The sequence below is a fragment of the Eptesicus fuscus genome, chromosome 10, assembly GCF_027574615.1.
Source record: "Eptesicus fuscus isolate TK198812 chromosome 10, DD_ASM_mEF_20220401, whole genome shotgun sequence".
Taxonomy (NCBI): Eukaryota; Metazoa; Chordata; class Mammalia; order Chiroptera; family Vespertilionidae; genus Eptesicus; species Eptesicus fuscus.
Genome location: NC_072482.1, coordinates 2,120,383 through 2,141,436, shown reverse-complemented (window position 1 = coordinate 2,141,436; position 21,054 = coordinate 2,120,383). Strand labels below are relative to the sequence as shown.

At 67.8% G+C, this 21,054-nt stretch overlaps 3 protein-coding genes across 3 annotated transcripts in view; 1 reads left to right on the top strand and 2 right to left on the bottom strand.

Annotated features, from left to right (window-relative positions):
- TNXB (tenascin XB) overlaps positions 1-2,878 on the top strand; it is a 76,410-nt gene extending 73,532 nt beyond the window's left edge. Inside the window, exons 33-42 of the mRNA XM_054721939.1 lie at positions 39-182; positions 335-454; positions 563-706; positions 787-917; positions 1,037-1,169; positions 1,262-1,413; positions 1,496-1,592; positions 1,681-1,842; positions 2,179-2,342; positions 2,603-2,878. Of these exons, the coding sequence (XP_054577914.1) occupies positions 39-182; positions 335-454; positions 563-706; positions 787-917; positions 1,037-1,169; positions 1,262-1,413; positions 1,496-1,592; positions 1,681-1,842; positions 2,179-2,342; positions 2,603-2,704 (1,349 nt within the window). The 3' untranslated portion in view covers positions 2,705-2,878. The remainder of the gene's footprint in view (positions 1-38; positions 183-334; positions 455-562; positions 707-786; positions 918-1,036; positions 1,170-1,261; positions 1,414-1,495; positions 1,593-1,680; positions 1,843-2,178; positions 2,343-2,602) is intronic.
- A 21-nt stretch (positions 2,879-2,899) lies between these two features.
- Positions 2,900-5,184, bottom strand: LOC103300519 (steroid 21-hydroxylase). Its single transcript, XM_008157409.3, has 10 exons — positions 4,986-5,184; positions 4,820-4,909; positions 4,580-4,734; positions 4,414-4,509; positions 4,225-4,326; positions 4,046-4,132; positions 3,749-3,949; positions 3,444-3,622; positions 3,268-3,371; positions 2,900-3,165 (listed from the first exon to the last, which is right to left on the bottom strand). Exons 1-10 carry the CDS (start codon positions 5,182-5,184, stop codon positions 2,900-2,902), a joined length of 1,479 nt encoding a protein of 492 aa, XP_008155631.1.
- Positions 5,185-7,574: 2,390 nt separating this feature from the next.
- On the bottom strand, positions 7,575-20,996 carry LOC103300520 (complement C4-A). The gene is made up of 41 exons (XM_054722342.1): positions 20,912-20,996; positions 20,634-20,832; positions 20,278-20,479; positions 20,051-20,121; positions 19,878-19,966; positions 19,627-19,709; positions 19,119-19,215; positions 18,900-19,005; positions 18,679-18,811; positions 18,184-18,299; positions 17,907-18,080; positions 17,608-17,793; positions 17,317-17,502; positions 17,073-17,231; positions 16,737-16,863; positions 16,524-16,598; positions 16,099-16,296; positions 15,910-16,021; positions 15,751-15,824; positions 15,434-15,573; positions 14,511-14,720; positions 14,202-14,253; positions 14,024-14,113; positions 13,685-13,894; positions 13,470-13,545; positions 13,181-13,337; positions 12,973-13,089; positions 12,711-12,882; positions 12,333-12,565; positions 12,092-12,259; positions 11,666-11,725; positions 10,907-11,000; positions 10,630-10,825; positions 10,373-10,463; positions 10,205-10,279; positions 9,087-9,189; positions 8,867-8,956; positions 8,424-8,522; positions 8,256-8,339; positions 7,935-8,067; positions 7,575-7,776 (listed from the first exon to the last, which is right to left on the bottom strand). The coding sequence occupies exons 1-41, from the start codon at positions 20,971-20,973 to the stop codon at positions 7,635-7,637; spliced, it is 5,241 nt and encodes a 1,746-aa protein (XP_054578317.1). The 5' UTR covers positions 20,974-20,996; the 3' UTR covers positions 7,575-7,634.
- Positions 20,997-21,054: the final 58 nt, after the last annotated feature.

The window sequence follows — 21,054 nt, the reverse complement described above, 5'->3', positions numbered from 1 at the left end:
TGGCTTCCCCGCAGCTCCCGAGCCCACTGTGTTTCCAGGGGAGCCCCGGAGCGTGCAGGTGGGCGGCGGAGCCCGGACCCAGCAGCTCGGGGGGCTGGTCCCAGGCGCTCACTATGAGGTGACCGTGGTGTCCGTCCGAGGCTTCGAGGAGAGCGAGCCGCTTACCGGCTTCCTCACCACGGGTGAGAGGCGGGGCGGCGGGGCGGGGCGGGGGGCCACGGCGGGAGTTGGCTGAGTGGCCAGAGAGGGGAGGGGTGTCGGAGGGTCCAGTCGTGGACCAGAGGCCCGGCAGGGTTTGGGAAGGGAGGTCCGCCCTGAGCCTCCCTCCCCCCAGTTCCAGACGGCCCCACCCAGCTGCGTGCGCTGAACTTGACGGAGGGAACCGCCCAGCTGCACTGGAAGCCGCCCCAGGCTCCGGTGGACACCTACGCGGTCAGGGTCACAGCCCCCGGCGGTGAGCGGCGCCGGCTCCCGGGGGGACGAGGGTGGGGAGGAAGAGCTGAGGCGGCCTGGGCTGCGGCAGGGCTGCGGGCAGCCTCTGATGCCCCCCTCCCATGCCCAGCCCCCCCTCTACAGGCCTCGGCCCCGGGCAGCGCTGTGGACTACCCCCTGCAGGGCCTGGAGCTCCACACCAACTACACAGCCACCGTGCATGGCCTTCGGGGCCCCAACCTCACGTCTGCAGCCAGCATCACCTTCACCACAGGTACCTCCTGTGAGGGGTGGGGCGGGGAGGGCAGGTGCAAAGGGCCTCCTCTCCATCTTCTCTTCCCATTCCCCTGCCAGGTTTGGAGGGCCCCCGGGACTTGGAGGCCAAAGAAGTGACCCCCCGCACGGCCCTGCTTACTTGGACTGAGCCCCAAGTCCTGCCCACTGGCTACCTGCTCACCTACGACACCCCTGATGGACAGACCCAGGTGCCCGCCCTGCCCACTGGCCACGCCCCTCCCTGGTTCCATTCCAGGGGCTGCCGCTGCCCCCCCCCCCCGTGGGGCTCCGCCTCCGTGTCCCCGACCTGCCCTTCTCTGTCCCACAGGAGATCCTGCTCCCAGGAAGCGCCACCTCTCACCAGCTCCTGGGCCTCTTTCCCGCCACCACCTACAGAGCCTGGCTCCGGGCCGTGTGGGGCGAGGGCCTCACGCCGCCCATGTCCACCTCCTTCACCACCGGTGCCGGGGCGGGGCCTGGGCCGGGGCTGCGTGGGCAGCAGGGGTCTAGGGTTTGGAAGCAGGACTGACCCTCCGTGCCCCCCCCCCCCCAGGTGGACTGCAGGTCCCCTTCCCCCGGGACTGTGGGGAGGAGATGCAGAACGGGGCGGGCACCTCCAGAACCACCACCATCTTCCTCAATGGAGACCGAGCGCGCCCGCTGGACGTGTTTTGTGACATGGAGACGGACGGGGGCGGCTGGCTGGTGGGTGCAGCCGGAGCTGGGCCGGCCGGGGCGGGCGGGCTGCTGCCCAGGGCTCACAGCTGAGGTGCCACCTGCTTCCCAGGTGTTCCAGCGCCGCATGGACGGACGCACGGACTTCTGGAGGGACTGGGAGGACTACGCCCATGGTTTTGGGAACATCTCCGGGGAGTTCTGGCTGGGTCAGTGCCCCACAGGGATTGGGGGACGGGGAAGGGACGGCGCCCGGTGCACAGCAGAGCCCCGGTGAGAGCAGGGTCCCGCCCCCAGGCAACGAGGCCCTGCACAGCCTGACGAGCGCCGGGGACTACTCCATGCGTGTGGACCTGCGGGCCGGGGGCGAGGTGGCGTTTGCCCAGTACGACTCCTTCCGGGTAAACTCAGCTGCTGACTACTACCGCCTCCACCTGGAGGGCTACCACGGCACGGCAGGTGAGGGCCGGGCCTGGGGCGGGGCAGGTGAGGGCGGGGCCTGGGGCGGGGCAGGTGAGGGCGGGGCCTGGGGCGGGGCAGGTGAGGGCGGGGCCTGGGGCGGGGCAGGTGAGGGCCGGGCCTGGGGCGGGGCAGGTGAGGGCCGGGCCTGGGGCGGGGCGGGTGAGGGCCGGGCCTGGGGCGGGGCAGGTGAGGGCCGGGCCTGGCGCGGGGCAGGTGAGGGCGGGGCCTGGGGCGGGGCAGGTGAGGGCCGGGCCTGGGGCGGGGCAGGTGAGGGCCGGGCCTGGGGCGGGCCGCGCGGGGGAGGCCCTCACTGGGCACCTTGCCCACCCGCAGGGGACTCCATGAGCTACCACAGTGGCAGTGTCTTCTCTGCCCGAGACCGAGACCCCAACAACTTGCTCATCTCCTGCGCCGTCTCCTACCGAGGGGCCTGGTGGTACAGGAACTGCCACTATGCCAACCTCAACGGGCTCTACGGGAGCACAGTGGACCACCAGGTGCGCCGCTGCCTGGCTGACCGCAGGGCGGGCGGGTTACTGAGGGTCCCCCCCCGCCCCCGCCCCCGCCTCCTCCGTGGGTGGAACAGCGCCCTCGCGTGCTTTGGGGATGAGGTCGTTTATTGGGTGGGAAGGGCCAGCTCTGCTGTGGGGTTGGGAGGCAGCGGGGAGGGCAGGCGGTTGAGGGGTTTCTGGGAACCAGGGCGCGGGGCGGGGGGAGCAGCGGATGGGGGTGTGCTCTGACCCCACCTCCCTTCCAGGGAGTGAGCTGGTACCACTGGAAGGGCTTCGAGTTCTCCGTGCCCTTCACGGAGATGAAGCTGAGACCCAGAGGCTACCGGGCGCCCGCCGGGGGAGGCTGAGCAGCTCCCTCTCCGCAGCCAGGCGTGCCCGCCGAGCACTGAGGGGCCGCGAGGAGAGCCAGGGCCCGCCACCGCCCGCCCCAGAGGAGGCTTCCTCCACCGCGCTCTCACAGCACTTTGTTTACAGGGGGGTGGGGGTGTACAGAAGCAATAAAAGGAGAAACTGAGGCACGAGCTTGGCACGCATCCTGCCCGTCACTGGCCGGGGCCCTGGCCCTGGGCGTCCGCTCCCCGGGGCTGCAGCCACACCTGGAAAGGCTGCACCGTGAGGTTGACGCCGCCGTGGGGCGGGGGCTGCAGGGAGGGCAGGGCGCCGGCGGGCGGCAGCAGCGTGAAGGCCTGCAGCAGGCGCCTCAGCACCACGAACAGCTCCAGGCGCGCCAGCGGCTCGCCCAGGCACACCCGCGCCCCACAGCCAAAGGCCAGCGCGCCGGGGCTCCCGCCCGGGGCCAGGAAGCGGTCTGCGGGGCGGGGAGGCGGGGGAGAGGGAGGACAGACCCGGTCAGCAGCGGGCACCGGCCCGCACCCTCCCGCCACGGGCACCCGCCCCACACCACACGCACCAGGCCAGAACTCGTGTGGCCGCTCCCAGACCGTCTCGTCCAGGTGGGCACCTTGGAGGTTGGGGATGACAACCGTGCCCTCGGGGATGTCGTAGCCGGAGATGCTGAGGGCAGGGTGGAGTCAGAGGCCCGCCAGGACCCGCCTGCCATCCAGGCACCCACCGCTCGGGAGTCACCTGCTGGGCCGCGTGGTGCGGTGTGGCAGGGCCAGGGGCACGACGGGCCGCAGGCGCAGCACCTCCGCGATGGTGGCGTTGAGCAGGGGCAGCCGCGCGCGGTCCTTGTAGGGGACTCGGGAGCGCCAGGCCCCGGGGCCCAGCTCGCGGTCCAACTCCTCCTGCAGTCGCCTCTGGACCTGGGAAATGGGGCCAGCCTAGTGCGGGCCAGCCTGCCCTGGAGCCCCGGCGGGCGCCCCTGTGCCCGTTCGGAGGCGGCCCGGCCCGGCCAGCACCGCCTGCACCCGGTGGAGGGAGGGGCGCACCTCAGGGTGGTGAAGCAGAAACGCCACAGCCCAGGACAGGGTGGTCGAGGTGGTCTCGGTGCCGCCGATGAAAAGGTCCACCACGGACATGTGCACGTGCCCCTCGAGGAGCTGCCCGGAGCCCCGCTCGGCCGGTGGCTTCCCCACCCCCTGCAGCATGTAGTCCGTGGCGTCCCGCCAGCGGCCGGCCACCATGCTCTCCTGGGGAGGGAGGCCCCTGAGCGCCCGGCTGCCGAGAGCCGCCTGCCCTGGGCAGCCCCACGCCCGGGCTCCGGGCCGGCCGCGCGCGGTGCCCACCTTGTGCCGCCTCAGCTGCCCCTCCACCATGCGGTCCCTGTTCTCCATGGCCTGCTGCAGCCGCCGGAGGCCGGGGCTGGGGAAGAACTGGGCAGGGAGCAGGAGAGAGTGGCTGCGGGAAGGACGCCCGCCCCCGCCCCCCCCCCCCCCGCCGGGCCCGGGCCCGGCCCCCGCCTCACCCTGAGAAAGGGAAGGATGTCCAAAATGTGGATGGACCAGTGGTCCCAGGTCCTCATCAAGTCCTGCACACAGTCGTGAAGGGCACGCACCACGGCGTCCTCCTGCGGGGGCGGGGGGGGGGGCGTGCAGCCAGGTGAGGGCCGGAGGGCGGAGGCTGGGCGGGGCCCGCGTGAGGTGAGGGCCTTTACCTGGTCTCCAAAGGTGAGGTGACAGATGATGCTGCAGGTGAGGAGAGAGAACTCCTCCTGGATGGCCACCGGGGCGCCGGCCCGGGCCCGCAGGCGCTGTGGAGGAAGCGCGGGCTGCAGGGCGGCTGGGGGGCGGGGGGCAGCGGACTGTGGGGGGGCGGCCTACCTCACAGAACCCCTGGGTCAGCTGCTCCACCAGGGGCTCCACGGAGCCGCGCATGCCCAGCAGCAGGGCGGAGCGCGTGAGCTTCTTGTGCGCCTTCCAGAGCGGGGAGTAGTCCCCGAGGGAGAGGTCCTGGTTGTGCCGGGACACCAGTTGGTCTGCGAGTCGGGGTGGGGTCAGGGGGGCCAGGAAGCACGGCCTGCCTTCCCCGCCGGCCCCAGCCCGCTTCTGCCCACCCCTTACAGGATGGTATCTGGGGTCTGCCGGCAAAGTCCACCCACTTCTTGACCATGGCCTCCTCAATGGTCTTCTTAGAGTTCAGCACCACCACATCTGGGGAGCGCAACGCGAGGTCAGCAGAGTCCCCTGCCCCTCCGTGGAGGGCAGGCAGGCGGGAGGGGGCGCTCACCTTGCAGCCCGAGGCGGAGCCTGTACACAGGCCCGAGGGTCTGAGCCAGGCGCAGCAGGTGGGTGGGGAGGTTGGGCTGCAGCAGGTGCAGGAAGCCAGGGGCAAGAGGTGGGAGGTGGAGGCTCCTGCGCTGCCACTGGCCCCAGAGCAGGCGGGCGCCGGCCAGCGCGGTCAGCAGCAGCAGGCCGAGGAGCAGCATGGCTGGAGGCCCGGCCGAGCCCGGCGGCACTTATAGCTCTGGGCCCCCCATACATCTTGCTGCCGGGGCTGCTCTGGGGCCCTTGACTCCTTGCCTCGCCCCGGCCACGGGCCCGCCCACAGGATGGCACATTCTTGGGAGGGCAGCAGGCCCGTTGGCCTTGGGGAGTCCATATTTCAAAGAACCGGCCTTTCTCCGGTGATCCATCAAGAAGAGCGGAAGGAGGGCGCGACCCTGACCTTGCACAGGCGGCATCAGCCTCCGGCCCGCACCAGCCACTCCACTCGGGAGAGTGGCCCGCCCTGGCCCCGCCCTCTCCCTCTGCCGATGCTGCAGAGTCTGTCTCTCCGGGAAATGGCGTCCCGGCCTCACGTGCCCCAGGACCCTCTGGAAACAAGACGAGCTGAGCGGTGTGTGTGCTGCTCTCCCCGTGCACAGGCGGGAGACCGCGTGGCGGGCTTGCTGGGTTCCCGCGTTGGTCCGTGTGATTGTTATCATTGCCCATTTCACTCTCAAAAGTTGAAGACGAAGAACTGTATGGTCCCCAATTTGGAGCTCTTACCGTGTGCCTGATGCTTTTTGGTTGCAAGAAAGAGACCACCTTGAGGAACTTAAGCCAGAAATAGGAACTGCTTTATAAATGCCAGGGGTATCTGAGGCCCTGAGGGCAGGAGCCAGGGCAGGGAGAGCGAGGCCCTGGGGCCGGCCCCCTCCTCCTCCTGCTCTGCGGCCGCGGCACCTACTCCCAGGTCGGCCGAACAGGACCGCCTTTGGGGTCACAGTCCACAGGTTAAGGTCCAGCCAAGGGCACTGGGCTTCCCAGCACAACTCAACGCGCCCCCCGTGCCCCCAAAGTCCCCAGGAAGGAGCTCAATAGCCACAGCTGGGGTCAGGGGCCACCTCATCCTGGGAGCAGGGGCCATAAGAGGTCCCCTGGACCAAGTAGGACTATCAGGGACCAACTTTAGGGATGAGGTGTCGGTTGGGGGACTCAGAGGAGAGGCCCTGCCAAAGAGGAGGGCATGGTTCAGGGAGAGGGTAGGCCTCCTGGGGTTAAAGGTTAGAGGTGACCCGAGGCCCACGCCATCCCGATTCCTCAGCCCTGGCTCCAATCTGACCCCAGCACCGGGGTGGAGGGTCCCCCCGCTCAGAGCTGTGCCGAGCACAGGCTGTGTGGCTGAGAGCCTGGGTTGAGGTCCCAGCTGTCCCACCCACTGGCCTGGAGAATTAACTGCGGGTCCCGGTGGCAGAGCCGGTGGGAGACATGGGCCGGGGCTGCTGGGGTGGGCAGCAAACGGGACCACAGCTGCAGCTGAACCCCCGGCTCTCACCCATGGGCTTATGCCGTCAGCATGGTGACGGCTGTGGGAAGCGAGGCCTGATGGGCCAGCCTGGGGCACACACCACAGCCTGGGCGGCCTCTGCAGTGCTGGGAAGTCCAGGACTTTAAGTCGCACGGAATCGGGGGTGGGAGGGGGCGACCCAGAGGGCGGGCAAACAGCCCTTCCTAAGTCGACTCCAGCCCCATCTCTTCCACCGCCCACCAAATCCAAATTCCGGCCTCATGCGTCCCACGCCGGGCCCTGCCCTGCTCCCTGCCTGGCCTTTCATACCCTTTCTCCTGCCTCAAACCCCTCATCGAGCCTCGCTCTCTTCCCAAGTCCTCGGCCTTCAGAGCCTCTTAGATGTCACCTCCTCCGGCGCCCTCCCACCCCTCCCCCAGGCGGTCAGATGCCCCACCCAGTCCCCACAGGACCGCATGCCCAGCAGCACTCCTCGGGGACGGGGACTGCACGCGGGGCCCGGAGAGAGGCGCCCCCGTTTCTGTTGGCTGAATGGCAGGCTGCGGGACGTCAGCAAATCTCTCGATGGATTTCTAGGTCAGCCCTTCAGACCCAAGGGCGTCCCCAAATGCAGGGGAGCGAGGCAGACGGGGGGGGGGGGCGGGGGGTTGACCCCAGTAGAAGAGTCTCCTGGAGTATTAGCAAACACCAAAGGCAGCCTTTTGGCTTGGCTGAGGTCAGGCCCTGGAAGAGACCCGGACCTGGGGGCTGTGCAACCCTGGGGCGCTCCCAATGCACGACCTCAGGCTTTCCACAGACCAGGCCTCAGTGGAAACATCAGCCCAGCCTGCCAACTGTGCCAGGACAGAAGGCAAGACTGGCGACCCCGGCGGCGGAGGCCTGCAGGCAGGGCGAAGGCAGGCCTTGGTGTGGAGGCCGGGCTGCGGGTCACAAGTCTGCTCGGTGGTCCGATGAGGGACTGAGCTCCTGGTGAGTCACCTGGGAAGGTCAGGCACCCCAGGGCCGTCCAGGCTCCGAGAGCCGGAGATGATGCCAACCCTGGCCTGGCCAGGACCCAGAGGCACGGGCTGAGACACACACTGACGCTTGGCTGTGGAAGGTGTTTATTGAGCCGGGCCAGCCCGGGGCTCCTCCCGGGAGGGCAGCCTACACCTGGCAGCCCTGCGTGCCGTACTCCTGCAGGAAGCCGCGGAGCTGGGCGCAGGCGGCGCGCTGGCGGGTGCTCCGGCACAGGCGCTCCGAGGGCATCTCCTCGATCCAGCTGTTCGAGTCCAGCAGGTACTGGGGTCTGCGGGGCACAGGGCCATCAGCGGGGTCAGGACGGGCAGACGGGAGCGAGCCCGCGGCACCTGGCGCCTGGCACCTGAGGGGCAGGGCCCGGTGCTGGGGATCCTCGCCCTCAGGACAGGTGAGGGCAGCAAGAGACCCAGGGCCCAGCGAACTCACTGTCCCTTGAGGTCACGGGTGGTCCCGTCCAGTCCCATGATCAGATATTCTTTCCCGGGTTCCAAGTGAAGGCGGCAAGAGGCTCGAACCAGGAAGTTCCGGGTCTGACCAGCAGCGGCCTGGGCATCCTTGGCTGAGGGGGGCGGGACAAGAGCTGTCAGAGGGGACGGCACGGCCAGGCCTTGCACCCCCCATGGGCGCTGCCTTCCGGTGACAAGCCTGAGCTCCTAAGAGGCCGAGGGGGAAGCTCGGCCTCTGAGTGTTTACTGCTCCAGGCGCCAGGCCCCCGCGGCTCCCTCCACCCGCAGCCGCCCCGCGTACAGACGTGCAGCACTCGGATGACACTCGTCTCAAAGAGGCGGAAGGCAGCTCTGGCATCTTCTCGGAGAACCTTAACGTGGAAGCCTGTGAGGAGTTCGGGGACAGGAGGAAGGTGAGCTCCGGGCCGCCTGCGGGCGCCCCCCCAGGCCCCGAGGGCGGGGGACTGACCGTAGTCCACGCGGGGGTAGTAGCAGGCGAACTTCATCCGGTAGCCATCCTCCTCCACCAGCCCCCGCTCCAGGGCACGCCGCTGTCGGGGGCACTTCCCTGAAGCCAGGGCCCAGGTGAGGCAAGGCCAGCCCCGGCCCCTTCCCCACCCCCAGCCCCTTTCCCCGACCCCTGCCCCCGGCGCCTTCCCCACCCCCCACCGGCCCCTGACCCCTTCCCCACCCCCCTCCACCCCACTCCCCCACCCCCAGCCCCTTTCCCTGACCCCCGGCCCCCGGCCCCTTCCCCCACCCCCGACCCCTTCCCCACCCCCACCCGCCCCTTCCCCGACCCCTAGCCCCTCCCCCCCCACCGGCCCGGCCCCTTCTCCCCCCCCCCCCCCCCCCGGCCCCCGGCCCCTTCCCCCCACCCCCCCCCACCCCCACCCGCAGCCCGGGCCTCACCCTCTGCACACTGGCAGACGTCGGCGGAGCACAGCGTGGACACGAGTTTGCTCTTAGTTGGTGCCCCGTAAAACACAGCACACTTGTGCTCTGGAGGAGAGCAGAGAGGGGCGTTAGGGCACCTGCCCTCCTGCCAGCCAGTCCTCTGGAGCCCCAGGACCTCCCTGCCCCCCTAGGCCCAGTCCTGGCTCCCCAACCTCCCGGTGCCCCGGGTACTCGCCAGGGTTGTAGTAGTCGTACAGGGTGGCGCTGGCCGGCTGCACCAGCCCCACGGCCACCTCCTGCACAGCTCCAAAGCCCACGCACTCCCGGGAGGTGGGGACCTGCGGCGGGGGGGGGGGGGGGGGGGAGGTCAGGGACCCGCTCTCTGGGCCCCGCAGGCCTGTGCGCCACTTCCTTGGCCTGTCTCTGGTGTCCGCTGTCTCATCTGTCTCATCTTGTGTCCTTCACATTCTGTCACCTTCCGGCCGCAGACACTCAGAACTGCTCCCAAGGTCCCTGGTGACCTCACTGCCCAGATGGTGACGCCCCGCCCGCCCGGCCCAGCGCCTGTGTGGTGTCGCCTCGGACACACCACGAAGCTCCCCTCAGCTCAGGGTTAGCTTCCCGCCTCTCTGCTGCTGACGGGCTGTTTCTGACCGCCCCTCGCCTGCCGGCCTCGCGCCCCTCTACCACGGCCTCCCCCCGCCCGCTTTCACCAACCCCTTCCCTTCCCGGCTGATTGCCAAGCAGAACGGTCAGCCTTGCCCCCCCATCAGGACTTGGGCAGGATGCACAAATTCTCCAAAGCCACTCTGCCTCCTGCCACACACACACACACACACACACACACACACACACCCGCTCCTGGCAGCCTCGCTTCACCACTGCTACAACCAGGCCTCCTTCCTCGGCCCTAGGGCAGCTGCGGCCGCTATGCCCACCCCTGGGACCCGCAGGCCCACGCGAGCGAGCGGCGAAGCCGGCACCTGCCCTCCCCTGCCCCCTCCCCTCCCCTCCCCCAGCTCCCTCAGTAAACATCCAGAACATGTTGAGGGCCATCAGAGGGTTGAAAGCTATGTTTTAGCCAACGAGGCCACAGAGACGACTCATCTGTGACCAACATCACTTCCTAAAAGAAGGTGCACTTTCCTAGACGGTCAATAAAAGGGACCCCTCAGGTGGAATACATTCGGCTTTATGACAGACTCACTCTCCGCTCCCCCTGCCGATGCCCCAAACCACATTAGGGGCTCGGCCCCTGCCCGTCCTGCCTCCCTGGGAGCGCTGGCCGCCCGCAGTGCCCCCACCCCCCGCCCCAGCCACAGAGACGTGCTCGGTGAGGCCGCCCCCGCTCACCGAGTCGAAGTACAGCAGGACGTGGGGCCCAGAGGTCTCAAAGTGACTCACATAACGGTCAGAGAGGGAAGTGAGCTGCAAAGAAGGAGAGGGTCACAGGGAGGCAGCCACCGAGGGCCACGGGCAGGGGCTGCAGGGGCGGAGCCGGCTCCTGAGGGCACGACCCACCTTCTCCAGGTCAGCCCGCAGGGCGTGGAACCCGCTCAGGAGGGTGATGTCCGCGATGGCCATGCCCGACAGCCCCACCTTGCCGTTCCGCCTGCGGAGAGGAGCCCGAGGTCTGGGTGCCCTGCCGGCGGGCACAGTCGCCCGCCGCCACCCGCTGCCTGCCGCCTCCCGCCTGCCCGCCGCCGCCCACCGCCTGCCTCCCGCCCGCCCACCGCCGCCCGCCGCCCGCCGCCCGCCTCCCGCCGCCGCCCGCTCACCAGATGCACACGGTGTACTGCACTCGGGCCTCCTGCTCCTCGGCCACCTTGGGCGCCTCCCTTCTGCGGCGGCTCCTCCGCCCCTCAAACAGCTGCAGGGGCGTCACGGGCTGGGGAAGGGCCCCCGGGTCGTCTCCCGCGAAGCCCTCCTGGTTCTCGTAGTCCTCGTAGTCCTCGTAGTCCTCCTTGGCCTCCACTGCAGGGCGGTGGGCACTGAGACTCCGCCCCTGCCCCAGCCCCTGGGGCCCCGGGCCCGTCCCCAGTCCCCAGCACTCACTTGTGTACTCCACGTGGCCCAGGACCGTCACCTCGATCTGAAGATCCTGGCAGGTGGTGTTCTGCATGTCCAGGACGTTGTAGGTGCGAAGGACCTGGCTCAGCAAGGGGCGCGGAGGGAACATGGCACCTGGGCCCCAGGCCTCTCTCCAGAGCATAGCTCAGGGCACCGCCCGGCGGAGGGCTGTGAGGCCTGGGCCCCTTCCCGTCACCCCCCCACCAGTGGAGAACATGAACGGCCGGGCCGGGTTGGACGGTGAGGCGGAGGCAGCGCTCTGCACCTGCAGAGGCCGCAGGGAAGCTGGGGAAAGGCTTCGGGCCGAGGCGTGCGGAGGAGGAGTTTGCCTCATGGGAAGAGAAGCAGGGGGAGGACATTCTAGGCCAGGAGACCTGTGTGACGGGTCCCCGTCTGGCCAGGGAGGTACAGGGACCCAACCGTGGTGGCGGGGAAGAGTCCGAAGGCTCGTCTGACGGCTCAGAGCGTGGGGCTTGGGCGGGAGGAGCTCCAGGGCTGTCTTAGCCCCGTCAGTGACCAAGTGACAAGGGCCCGGGCATTAGGGGACAGAGGGGCTCAGGGGGGAGTGGCAGCTGGCCAGCTGGCGAAGGGGTTGTGTCACGCAGACAAGGGGGAGAGGGAGGAAGCAGGGCCTGTGGCTCGATGCGGGAGGGGCCGCAGGGGCCCAGGGAGGTGCAGACCAGAGTGAGCGAGTGCACCCAGCCCAGCGCCCCCTGCTGGCCTGGCCGTGCTGCGGGCTCTCACCTTCAAGGTTCCTTTGCTGTTTCCTCCCACCTTCACGTCAATCTTGCTGCCCAAGGAAAACTTCCCGGGGAGAAAAGGGAACGTGATGTCAGAGGGGCACAGGAGGGCACCTGTTTGTTCCAACCGCCCTCCTCCCTAAAAACAGCCCTGCTCCTCCTCTCCCCTCACGTCCTGAGCTGACACCTTCACCTTCACGCACACTACTCCACTCAGCCTCCCCCGCTGCCAGGAGGCCCAGCACAAGCATTACTGGGAGCCCCCCCCCCCCCCCCGTGCATTACTGCTGGGGGCCCTGCACATTACTGCCGGGAGGAACCTGCGGCTGAGGCCAGGTGGCTCTCCAGCCACTCGGCACCAGGGGAGCGAGGGATGGGCCGGGCCAGGAAGTCCGGCCTCACACACTAGGCCCAGGTGAGGGCGGTTCACCTGCAGCTCCTCCTCCAGCCCCTGAGCTTGGTGGTTGCTCAGCTGCAGCACGTGGGTCTTGAGCCCATTGCGGCCCAGGGAGCTGAGGCTCACGTTGAGCACCCCGTTCTCGGAGGTGTGGGAAGCGATCCAGTACGCAGACAGCGCGTCCAGGGCGATCACCGTGTCCTGGGGAGGTTGGACGGGGACTCAGGCGCTTGGTCCCAGGGCCGCCCACCCCGATCCCCAAGGCAGCGCCTACCTGGGTGCTGCGGAATCCCCCCTGGAAGCTGCCCTGGTGGGTGAGCCAGGCTGCAACCTGGTCCGCCATCTCCGCCCGGCCCTCCCGGAGCAGCAGGTGCAGCAGGCCGTAGGCTGTGGTTTCGATCCACAGGGCCGGCGCCTGGGGCACGGGGTCTGCCGGGCTGCGAGGAGCCGGCGTGGGCGACACCACGTTGCTCTGAGAACTGATGACCGAGCCCCAGTACAGCTTATCTGGGAGGGAGGGCGCCAGCCGTGAGCGGAGGCCGGCCGCCCGGCCCTGCTCCCGCCCGCTCTCCTGCCTGCCCCGCGCCCCCGCAGGTGCTTCCATCCCTTCTCGGCTGGGGCACACTCAGAGGTCCGAGGCCCCTGGACTCACCGCCTGTCTCCTGGGCCATGGCCATGAGGTTGTTGTGGGCCACGTCCCGCAGGTCCTCAGGGGCCTTGCTCAGCGTCAGGGCGTAGGCCGTGATGGCGGCGGCGTGGGCACCCAGGAGCCCAGCACTCGCTTTTGCCCCCAGAAATGAGTTTGCATTTGAGATGGACGTTTCCTAGAAGACGTGGAGGGAGGTCTGTGGGCGGACCCGGGGCCTGAGGAGCAGCAGGGAGAGCGGGCGGCACAGGAGGCGCGGCGGCCTTACCACTCTCTGCTTCAGCTGCTCCGCACGCCCGTCCTGGAAGACGGCCAGCCCGTGATGAAGGGCGATGACCACGAAGGCCGTCAGGGCCACCGTCTCGTCATTTCCTACCAAGCCGCCCTGGTCAGTGCAGGCAGAGAAGCCGTCAGCCAGGAGGGGCGGGGCCGGGAGAGCGCCCTCCGGCAGCCCTGGGCCCCGCCCCCGGCCGCACCTGCATGCCCCTGTGGATAACGGGACAGGGGTCCCGGAAGGAGCCGTCGGCCTGCTGCTGGGACAGCAGCCACTTGGCCGTCTCCTGCAGCTTTTCAGGTGAGTCGGCCACCTGTTCCTGGGCCAAACTCAGTACCTTCAACACAAAGGCTGTGAGCCTAGAGGAGGGAGTGACAGCTGGGGTGGGGCCGGTCCCTAGAGGAAACACAGGCCACTCCCCCGACACCTGGGTAGTCACCCTCCAGCCGCCCCACCAGCTCTCGGACCCAGAAGCACTCCCCCAGGCTCACCAGGTGCTGCTGTCCCGACTTAGCCACGCCCCATAGGAGCCGTCCGTTTTCCGGAACTGCTGGATCCGCATGTACCCTTGGAGAGGAGCGGCGGCTGCTATTTGTGCCCGAGGCCATGCTCCCCATTCCCGTTGGGTACCCCCTTCCCCCACCAGCCGCCTGGGGTGCCCGTCGCCCTTAATGGCCTGCCCACTCCGCTCGCCCTGCGCCGGAACCTTTCTGGATCAGGTCCACCGCGCGGTCCTTGGTCTCTGGGGGCAGTTTGCTCCACTGCTCCGTCTTGTCCAGGTAGCGGGAAGCAGCCAGGGTCGGAGCCAAGAGGACCATGGTTTGCTCCCCGCAGCCCTGCGGCAGCCTCAGGAGGGAGGCCACGCCTCCTGCTGACAAGGCCCCCCCGGAGCCCAGGGTGTCCAGTGGACTTGAGGCTGCAGGGGAAAGAGGGGGTTAAGGACAGAGAGCAGCTCTGGGACCCAGGGTCAGAGGGTCATGACACCAAACAGGTTTCACATGCATCTGAGGGTGGCCGCTGGGAAGGGCCTGGAGGACACGCCCACCTGTGACCCTGACAAAGCTGCTGTGGTCTCCATCGGGGATAATATTGGGATCAGAGCTGCCGGGAATTTCCAGGGTCCGGCCTCGGTGGTCTGGGGAGATGGGAAGTTGTCAGTCTGCTGGAGTCCATCTCCTCCACCTACAACCCTCACAGGACACTGCGGCGGCCAGGCCACTCACCCAGGGGGTTGAGCTCATAGACCAGCTCCTCCATGTGGACGGCGCCTTCCTTCTGTCTCGGGGGAAACAGCTCTGAGGTCACCCACCGCCTGGCTGCAGCTGCCCCCGCCCCCGCCCCCCGCCCCGTGCAGACTCCCCGGACTTGGATTTTAACTTCGGAGGCAGAGTGGGATCAGACTTGTAGAAGGCAAACTGACCAAGGAGTTGGGTTTGGGTGGTGGGCCTCTGGCCTGGCCAGCAGAGAGGGTGCTGGGGTCAGGGGGTAAATCTGGGAGCCTGGGGATCTGGCTTCAGGGGTCCTCCATTCACCTCGATTTTTAGAATCTTAGACACTGCGTCCCCTATAGGGAACTCCAAGGACCCTCGAGCCACCACCTTCAGGGACACATCAGCGGCCGCCGTGGGCACCACAGAGAAGCCAACGGGCCGGGCAGAGTGTGCAGGCACCAGCACCTGCTGGGCCAGCCCTCCGCCCCCAGCCAGGCACAGCCCGTCCACCGGGGCCACGTGGACGCTCATCTGGGGAGGAAGCGGGGAGGGCCAGAGTCAGGTCGTCAGGCTCTTCATCCCTCCCCCGCCACACTCCCACCCGCTGTGACCCAGGCCCCCGCAGGCCTCACGGGCAGACCTGTGTCCACTGTACACCCAGGCCTCACGGGCAGACCTGTGTCCACTGTACACCCAGGCCTCACGGGCAGACCTGTGTCCACTGTACACCCAGGCCTCACATGCAGACCTGTGTCCACTGTACACCCAGGCCTCACGGGCAGACCTGTGTCCACTGTACACCCAGGCCTCACGGGCAGACCTGTGTCCACTGTACACCCAGGCCTCACGGGCAGACCTGTGTCCACTGTACACCCAGGCCTCACATGCAGACCTGTGTCCACTGTACACCCAGGCCTCACATGCAGACCTGTGTCCACTGTACACCCAGGCCTCACGGGCAGACCTGTGTCCACTGTACACCCAGGCCTCACATGCAGATCTGTGTCCACTGTACACCCAGGCCTCACGGGCAGACCTGTGTCCACTGTACACCCAGGCCTCACGGGCAGACCTGTGTCCACTGTACACCCAGGCCTCACGGGCAGACCTGTGTCCACTGTACACCCAGGCCTCACGGGCAGACCTGTGTCCACTGTACACCCAGGCCTCACGGGCAGACCTGTGTCCACTGTACACCCAGGCCTCACGGGCAGACCTGTGTCCACTGTACACCCAGGCCTCACATGCAGATCTGTGTCCAGGTAGTTGTACAGAACAGGCCGCAGCTCGAGCTGCTCAAAGCGGCGAACGGAGATGGGCAGGCGGAGGTGCAGGTGAAACTCACGGAACACTCGGAGCTGGACTGGTCTGGCCACACACAGGCCTGTGGAGCAAGGTGTGGGGAAGGGGGAGACATCAGAGGCCTGGGGGCATCTCAGCCACTGGGGGGCAGGGTGACCATCTCTGCCCCGCTGTCCCCACCCCGTTCCTTGCAGTGAAGGAAGAGGGAGCTGGGTGGAGGGGTGGCGGCGGGCAGGGCGGAGCCGGCGGGCAGCTGCACCTGTGGTTTTGGACAGGCTCACACCGTGGATCTCCCAGGTGGTCAGAGAGTCAGGGAGCGGCAGCGGTGACAACCTGTGGTGGGAAAGGTGAGCAGCCGTCACAGGCTGGGCTGGCCCGACCCTGCCCAGACCCAAGGCCGGCCCCCAGGCGCCCTCACTGGAGGAAGCGGTCCACGGACTCCACCCTCCAGAGCCAGTTCTCGGGGAAGAAGCTGCGCACAGGAATGTCGTCTTCCTCCATCAGGTCCTCCTCCTGCAGGATCTCCAGGGCTGGGGGCCACAGGAAGGTGAGGAGGGCTCCGCCCGCCCAGGCTCCCGGCCCGGCCGAGCCCCGCCCCCTGGCTCACCTCGGGCGAGGCCCACGCGGCCCTGGGCCCGGGTCTTCTTGCGCAGGCCCTCGGCAAACTGGCAGCAGGACAGGAAGGGCTCTCGGCAGGCCGGCTGCGGCACCCGGGCCGCCCGCTGCTCGCAGGAGCGCGTCATGGGCAGCCGCGTCAGCCCGTCCTGGCAGCAGCGCCTGGCCTCTGGGGAAGCGTACTGGCCCACTGCAGGGCCGGGGGTGAGCACGGGACGCACCTCCAGGTACGGAGGCCCACTGGGAGCGAGGAGCTCAGGAGGCCGCGCAGAGCCTCCTGCCCACCCACCGCCCACCCAGGCTTGGCCCTCTGGCCCCGAGTCCCACAGCCTGGCCCCTCGGGAGCAGAGGAGCCGGGAGGCAGGCCCCTCCTCCTGACCCCGGGCGCAGGCAGCTTCATCGGCACCCACAACTCACACTTATCGCTAATTGCTTTCTGGAAGTTCACGTTTCTCTTTTTCCGGGTTTTCTGCTCCTTGGGACAGCTCAGGCCTGGGAGAGAGCAGGGCTGCAGCCAAGCCCTGGTGGGTGGCCTCCCTTGCCTGCTCCCCTCCTCCCACCTTACCCCTCAGGGCCCTCCCTCCTCACTCCGCCTCCCACCACCCATCCCACTTCCTCCTCTGGTCTCACTATTTCGGGTCGAAGTCAATCGGTGTCCATCAGAAAAGGCCAGACCGGCCGCCTCGAACACCTGCAGGGCGCTGTCCCCACCCCCAGGACCACACCCGAGGTCGTAGCTGTTCATGACTTCGAAGACCTGGCCAGAGAAGGCAGGGCTGTTGCAGAGACAAGATGGCTGAGGGGCAGGGCTGGCTGTGGGCGAGGGCGGGATGGACAGATGTGAGACACAGACACTGGGGAAATAAGGCCCAAGCCCCACAGCTTGAGGGAGGCTGGGCGGAGCGGGCGGGCAGCTGGGATGCGTCCGAGAGGACGAGGGAGGGCTGGGAGAGGGTCTTCACAAACCTTGCCCATGTCCAGGGGCTTGTGGGCCCTGCCGCCCACGGCGTACAGAGCCGTGTCCACAGCCCCCAGGGCCACCAGGGCCGCGGAGTCCGTGTGCAGCTGGAGCTTCAGCACCTCCCCAGGGTGATAGTCCTTGTGACTGTCCACACTCAGCTCCAGCTGCACGGCGGGCGGGGGGGGGAGGGGTCAGATGGGAGAGCTTCTTCTCGTCCTTTCCTGCCCCTCCCCCACCCCCATGCGTTACCTTGCCCTCACAGGCCCCAGCCTGGACGTCCACCCGCAGGGAGTTGGCCACGGGGAGGCCCCCGTGGTAGTAGAAGGCCACAAAGTGGAAGGCGGGTGCCAGGCGGTGGTCCACAAACACGGAGACCGAGGTCAGGGCCCCCCTGGGCTCTCGGCCCACAGACACGATCTGTCCCCGGGACAGGACCTGGGGCGAGAGTGGTTCCCTCTTCACTGCCGGTGCCCAGCCTGAAACCACCGCCCCCAGGGCTCCCTCCCGCCGAGCCCTCCCTGCACCCGCCCTCCTGCACACCATGTAGTAGAAGTGGGAGAAGCTGGCCCCACGGACGCCCACGGCTCGCAGGTTCAGGCGGAAAGTGTCCCCAACTCGAGGGGGTTGAGGATCCAGCCGTTCAAGGGACAGGAACCCGTAGCTTCCGGAGGGTGGGGCCCTCACGGTGAGCTTGGCTGTGGCTGGATGGAGGGAGCCTGCAGACACCTGGAGAAAGGGGTGGGGCGGGAGCAGCAGGGTCAGTGGCCAGGACCCAGGCACCAGCCCCTCCCCCTGCCCTTCCTGCCCGCCCTGTGCCCCCGTGGTGGTCGGAGTCCTACCGAGAGCTGCACTTCCGAGGTGGTGGGAGGGACGTTGATGGAGACAAGGACTTGGCCGCGCTCATCTGTGTTTCGCTTATCATGTGTTTCAGAAGCAGATCCCGGAGAGAACGTGGCAGCAACTTTGACGGGAATGTCAGAGGCGGGGGAGCCTGACATGTCGCGGACCAGTGCCTGGGTGGGTGGAGGGGCAGGTCAAAGAGAGAAGAGGGGCCATGGCCCTCCTGCGGGGCACCCTCCGCGCCCTCCCGCCACGCCCCTCCCCTGCAGAGGAAACCTGCAGCAGAAAGGGGGCCCCAGGCACGAGGTGTCGCTTGGTGTGGCTAAGATCCAAGGAGAAGGGAGATGACACAAAACGCCAGGATGTGAGCTCGGCCTCCTCCAGCTCTCCCCCTGCAAGACATGGCAGACGAGGGGAGGAGGCAGACCCAGAAGGGGCAGGAGAGCAAGGGGGCGCTCGTGTTTCCGCCCACCAGGCGCGAGCTCGGGGGCACAGGCCGTCCCTCCCTCATCAGTTTGCTGAGCGACCCAAGGCCAGCACACACTAACATGCCTGCGAGGGGATGGGTGGGAGGACAGACGGATGGGCGGATGAGCGAGAACAATAAACAGAGGGGCTTCCCGGCAGCCCAGTTGGAGAGAGGCTTCCGGCTCTTTCCTGGCTTCGGGTCCCACATGCGGGTCAGAAGGGGGCGGGGCGGTGCTGGAGGACAGAGGGTCAGCTCAGAGGTCAGAGGCTGGGTCTGGAGTCACAACCCGGCAAAGCACTCACCTGGAGACTCGATGACGGACGCCGCCACGTAGAGGCGCAGCCCTGGGAGGTCTGCCGGCTGCACGCCAACCTTCTCCAGGGCGCCCTGGACCTCAGCCTTGGCGAGGGAGACGTGGCACTGGCCCTCCACCAGCTGGGCAGAGAAGACAACGGCCAGGTGACACCTGTCCCCCCACCCCTCCGCCTCATGGTCACCGCCGCCACCTCACCCTCCTTCCCACCTTGGTCTGATTCTCCAGTCCCCGAAGGAAAGTCTTGACACCACGCTCATCCAGGAGCCCAAAGCGCACGTACGCCACCCCCTGCACCGGCTTCCCGTAGATGTACCTGCGGCCACAGAGCAACAGGGAAGGGGATGAGGGCGTGGCCTGGGCGGCGGGGGCGGGGGGGGGGGGGAGGGAAGTGATGTTCACACTGAGGGCAGCCCTGGCAGCAGTTACCTGGCCTGGATGTCTAACTGGATGTCCCCAAGAACGCCAGGTGCTGTCAGGATGTAGGGCTCCCCGGGGATGATCTTCACCTCAAAGTTGGGAAGGACTGACCCAAGCAAAGGGGTAGGCTGGTCAGACTCCAGGGGAAGGGCCTCTGAGGACTCCCTCCCCGCAGGGTGGCGGCACCCAGGTCCCCCCACCCCACACTGCTCCCACCACCTCTCCTGCCCTTCTGGGCCTGTGGTCCAGCTCTCACTGTACTTCTTTTTGTTTGGTTAATCCTCACCTGAGGACATTTTTCCAGTGATTTTTAGGGAGAGTGGGAGAGGGAAAGACGGCGAGAAACATCAATGTGAGAAAAACACACCGATTGGTGGCCTCCTGCACCGCCCTGACCAGAGCTGGCGGGGGAGGAGCCTGCAACTGAGGTACCTGCCCTTGACCAGAATCGAACCCGGGACCCTTTGGTCTGCAGGCCGACGCTGTATCCACTGATCCACACCGGCCGGGCTCTCACCGTACTTCTTCACCTCGAACTGGGTGCTGTAGTTGGAGTCCGGGCTGTCCAAGAATCTGGCCGAGATCTTCCAGGTCCCTGGCCTGAGGACAGACAGGGAGGGGCTCAGCCCTCGGGTGCCAGAGGGCCTGGGAGAGCCAGCCACGCTCCCTGGGGGAGGATGCGGGGTAACCACAGGCTCAGGGAGCTCGGGTCTGACACTGTGTTGGCGTGGGGAGCAGGGGAACCGGGAACTGGGGGCAAGAGCTCACTCTGAGATGTCCGGGATCACAAAGTCATCCTGGAAGATGGAGGAGGGAGCGTACACCTGCCTCTTCCGCACGCGGAGGCCATGCGAGTTCTGCGACGGGAGGAAAAGTGGCCGTGGGGGGGGGGCACATCAGTAGCCCTAGCTGATCAGGAAGGTCAGAGGTCAGGGACTCACCTCCACGGTGACCGTGAGGCTGTCTGTGGTCGGGCGCATCTTTTGGTCCAGAGCGAAGACCCGGTACCGAACTGGAGCGGAGGGCGGGGTGAGCAGCAGTGAGGGACGTGGGAGGGAGTGGGGGGAGACAGACATTTGCCAGGCAGCCTTCCGTGCGGCCCTTTCCGGCTATTGCACGTAAGGGGATGGGGGGTAGGGGTGGGGGGGGCCCTGGGGCTGAGACTCACCCCGCTGGCCAGGGTTATAAACGGGCTGGTCGGTCTGCAGGAAAAGGTGCCCGCGGCGCGAGGAAAAGAGCAGGTTGACGCCCTGAGTGTCCACCTCTTTGGACAGAGAGCGCTTCAGCCACGGTGACTGGGCCACCAGCTGGATCTTGGGGCCTCCGAGGAGGCTTTTGAGGCCACAGCTGTTGGCACCGTTGGGGAGTATCTGTCAGGCGAGGGGGAGGGAAAGGGAGCGGGTGAGAGACAGAGCAGGAGAAAGCCAGAGGCTGAGACAGCCAGGGAAGGAGGCCGCCAGCAGACCGACCCCGAGGTGGGACGACGGAGCGGGCTCAGCGCAGCAGGACGGGGCGGCCAGCTACCTGGAGGCTGCGGAGAACGAAGTCCTCCTGGGAGGTGAGGAGGAAGTCCACCTTCGGGGAGCAGGGGGCATTGTGATGGGAAGGGTTTCTCAGGAACACGGACCCTCTCACTTCCAGTCCCCGAGGAGCGTCCTGGAGCTGGAGCCCCACCGACAGGGGGGCCCCCAGGTGAACCACGGAAGGAGAAAACAGGAGCAACCTGGGAGAACAGGCAGGTCAGCAGCGGCCCCACCGGCCCCCAGCCCGCCCGCCCAGCAGCCCCCGCGCCGCGCCAGGACCTGGGCTCCTGCAGAGACAAGGCGAAGCTGGACGCCCAGATCAGCCCCCAGAGGAGCCGCATGGCTGCAAGACCAGGAGCGATCAGACCCGTCTGTCTGTCTGCTCCTCTCTGGCCGGCCTCGTGCTCGGAGCAGAGTAGACT

Excerpts from the sequence above, each read along its gene's own strand:
- LOC103300520 (XM_054722342.1), bottom strand. The coding sequence starts at position 20,973 with ATGCGGCTCCTCTGGGGGCTGATCTGGGCGTCCAGCTTCGCCTTGTCT. Across the intron at positions 13,546-13,684 it reads GGTGGACCTGATCCAGAAAG|GGTACATGCGGATCCAGCAG; the intron begins GTTCCGGCGCAG and ends CTCCTCTCCAAG. Across the intron at positions 8,523-8,866 it reads CGTCTGCCAGTGTGCAGAGG|GGAAGTGCCCCCGACAGCGG; the intron begins GTGAGGCCCGGG and ends CCCTGGCTTCAG.
- LOC103300519 (XM_008157409.3), bottom strand. The coding sequence starts at position 5,184 with ATGCTGCTCCTCGGCCTGCTGCTGCTGACCGCGCTGGCCGGCGCCCGC. Across the intron at positions 4,510-4,579 it reads TGACCCAGGGGTTCTGTGAG|CGCCTGCGGGCCCGGGCCGG; the intron begins GTAGGCCGCCCC and ends CTTCCTCCACAG. Across the intron at positions 4,133-4,224 it reads ACATCCTTCCCTTTCTCAGG|TTCTTCCCCAGCCCCGGCCT; the intron begins GTGAGGCGGGGG and ends CTCCCTGCCCAG.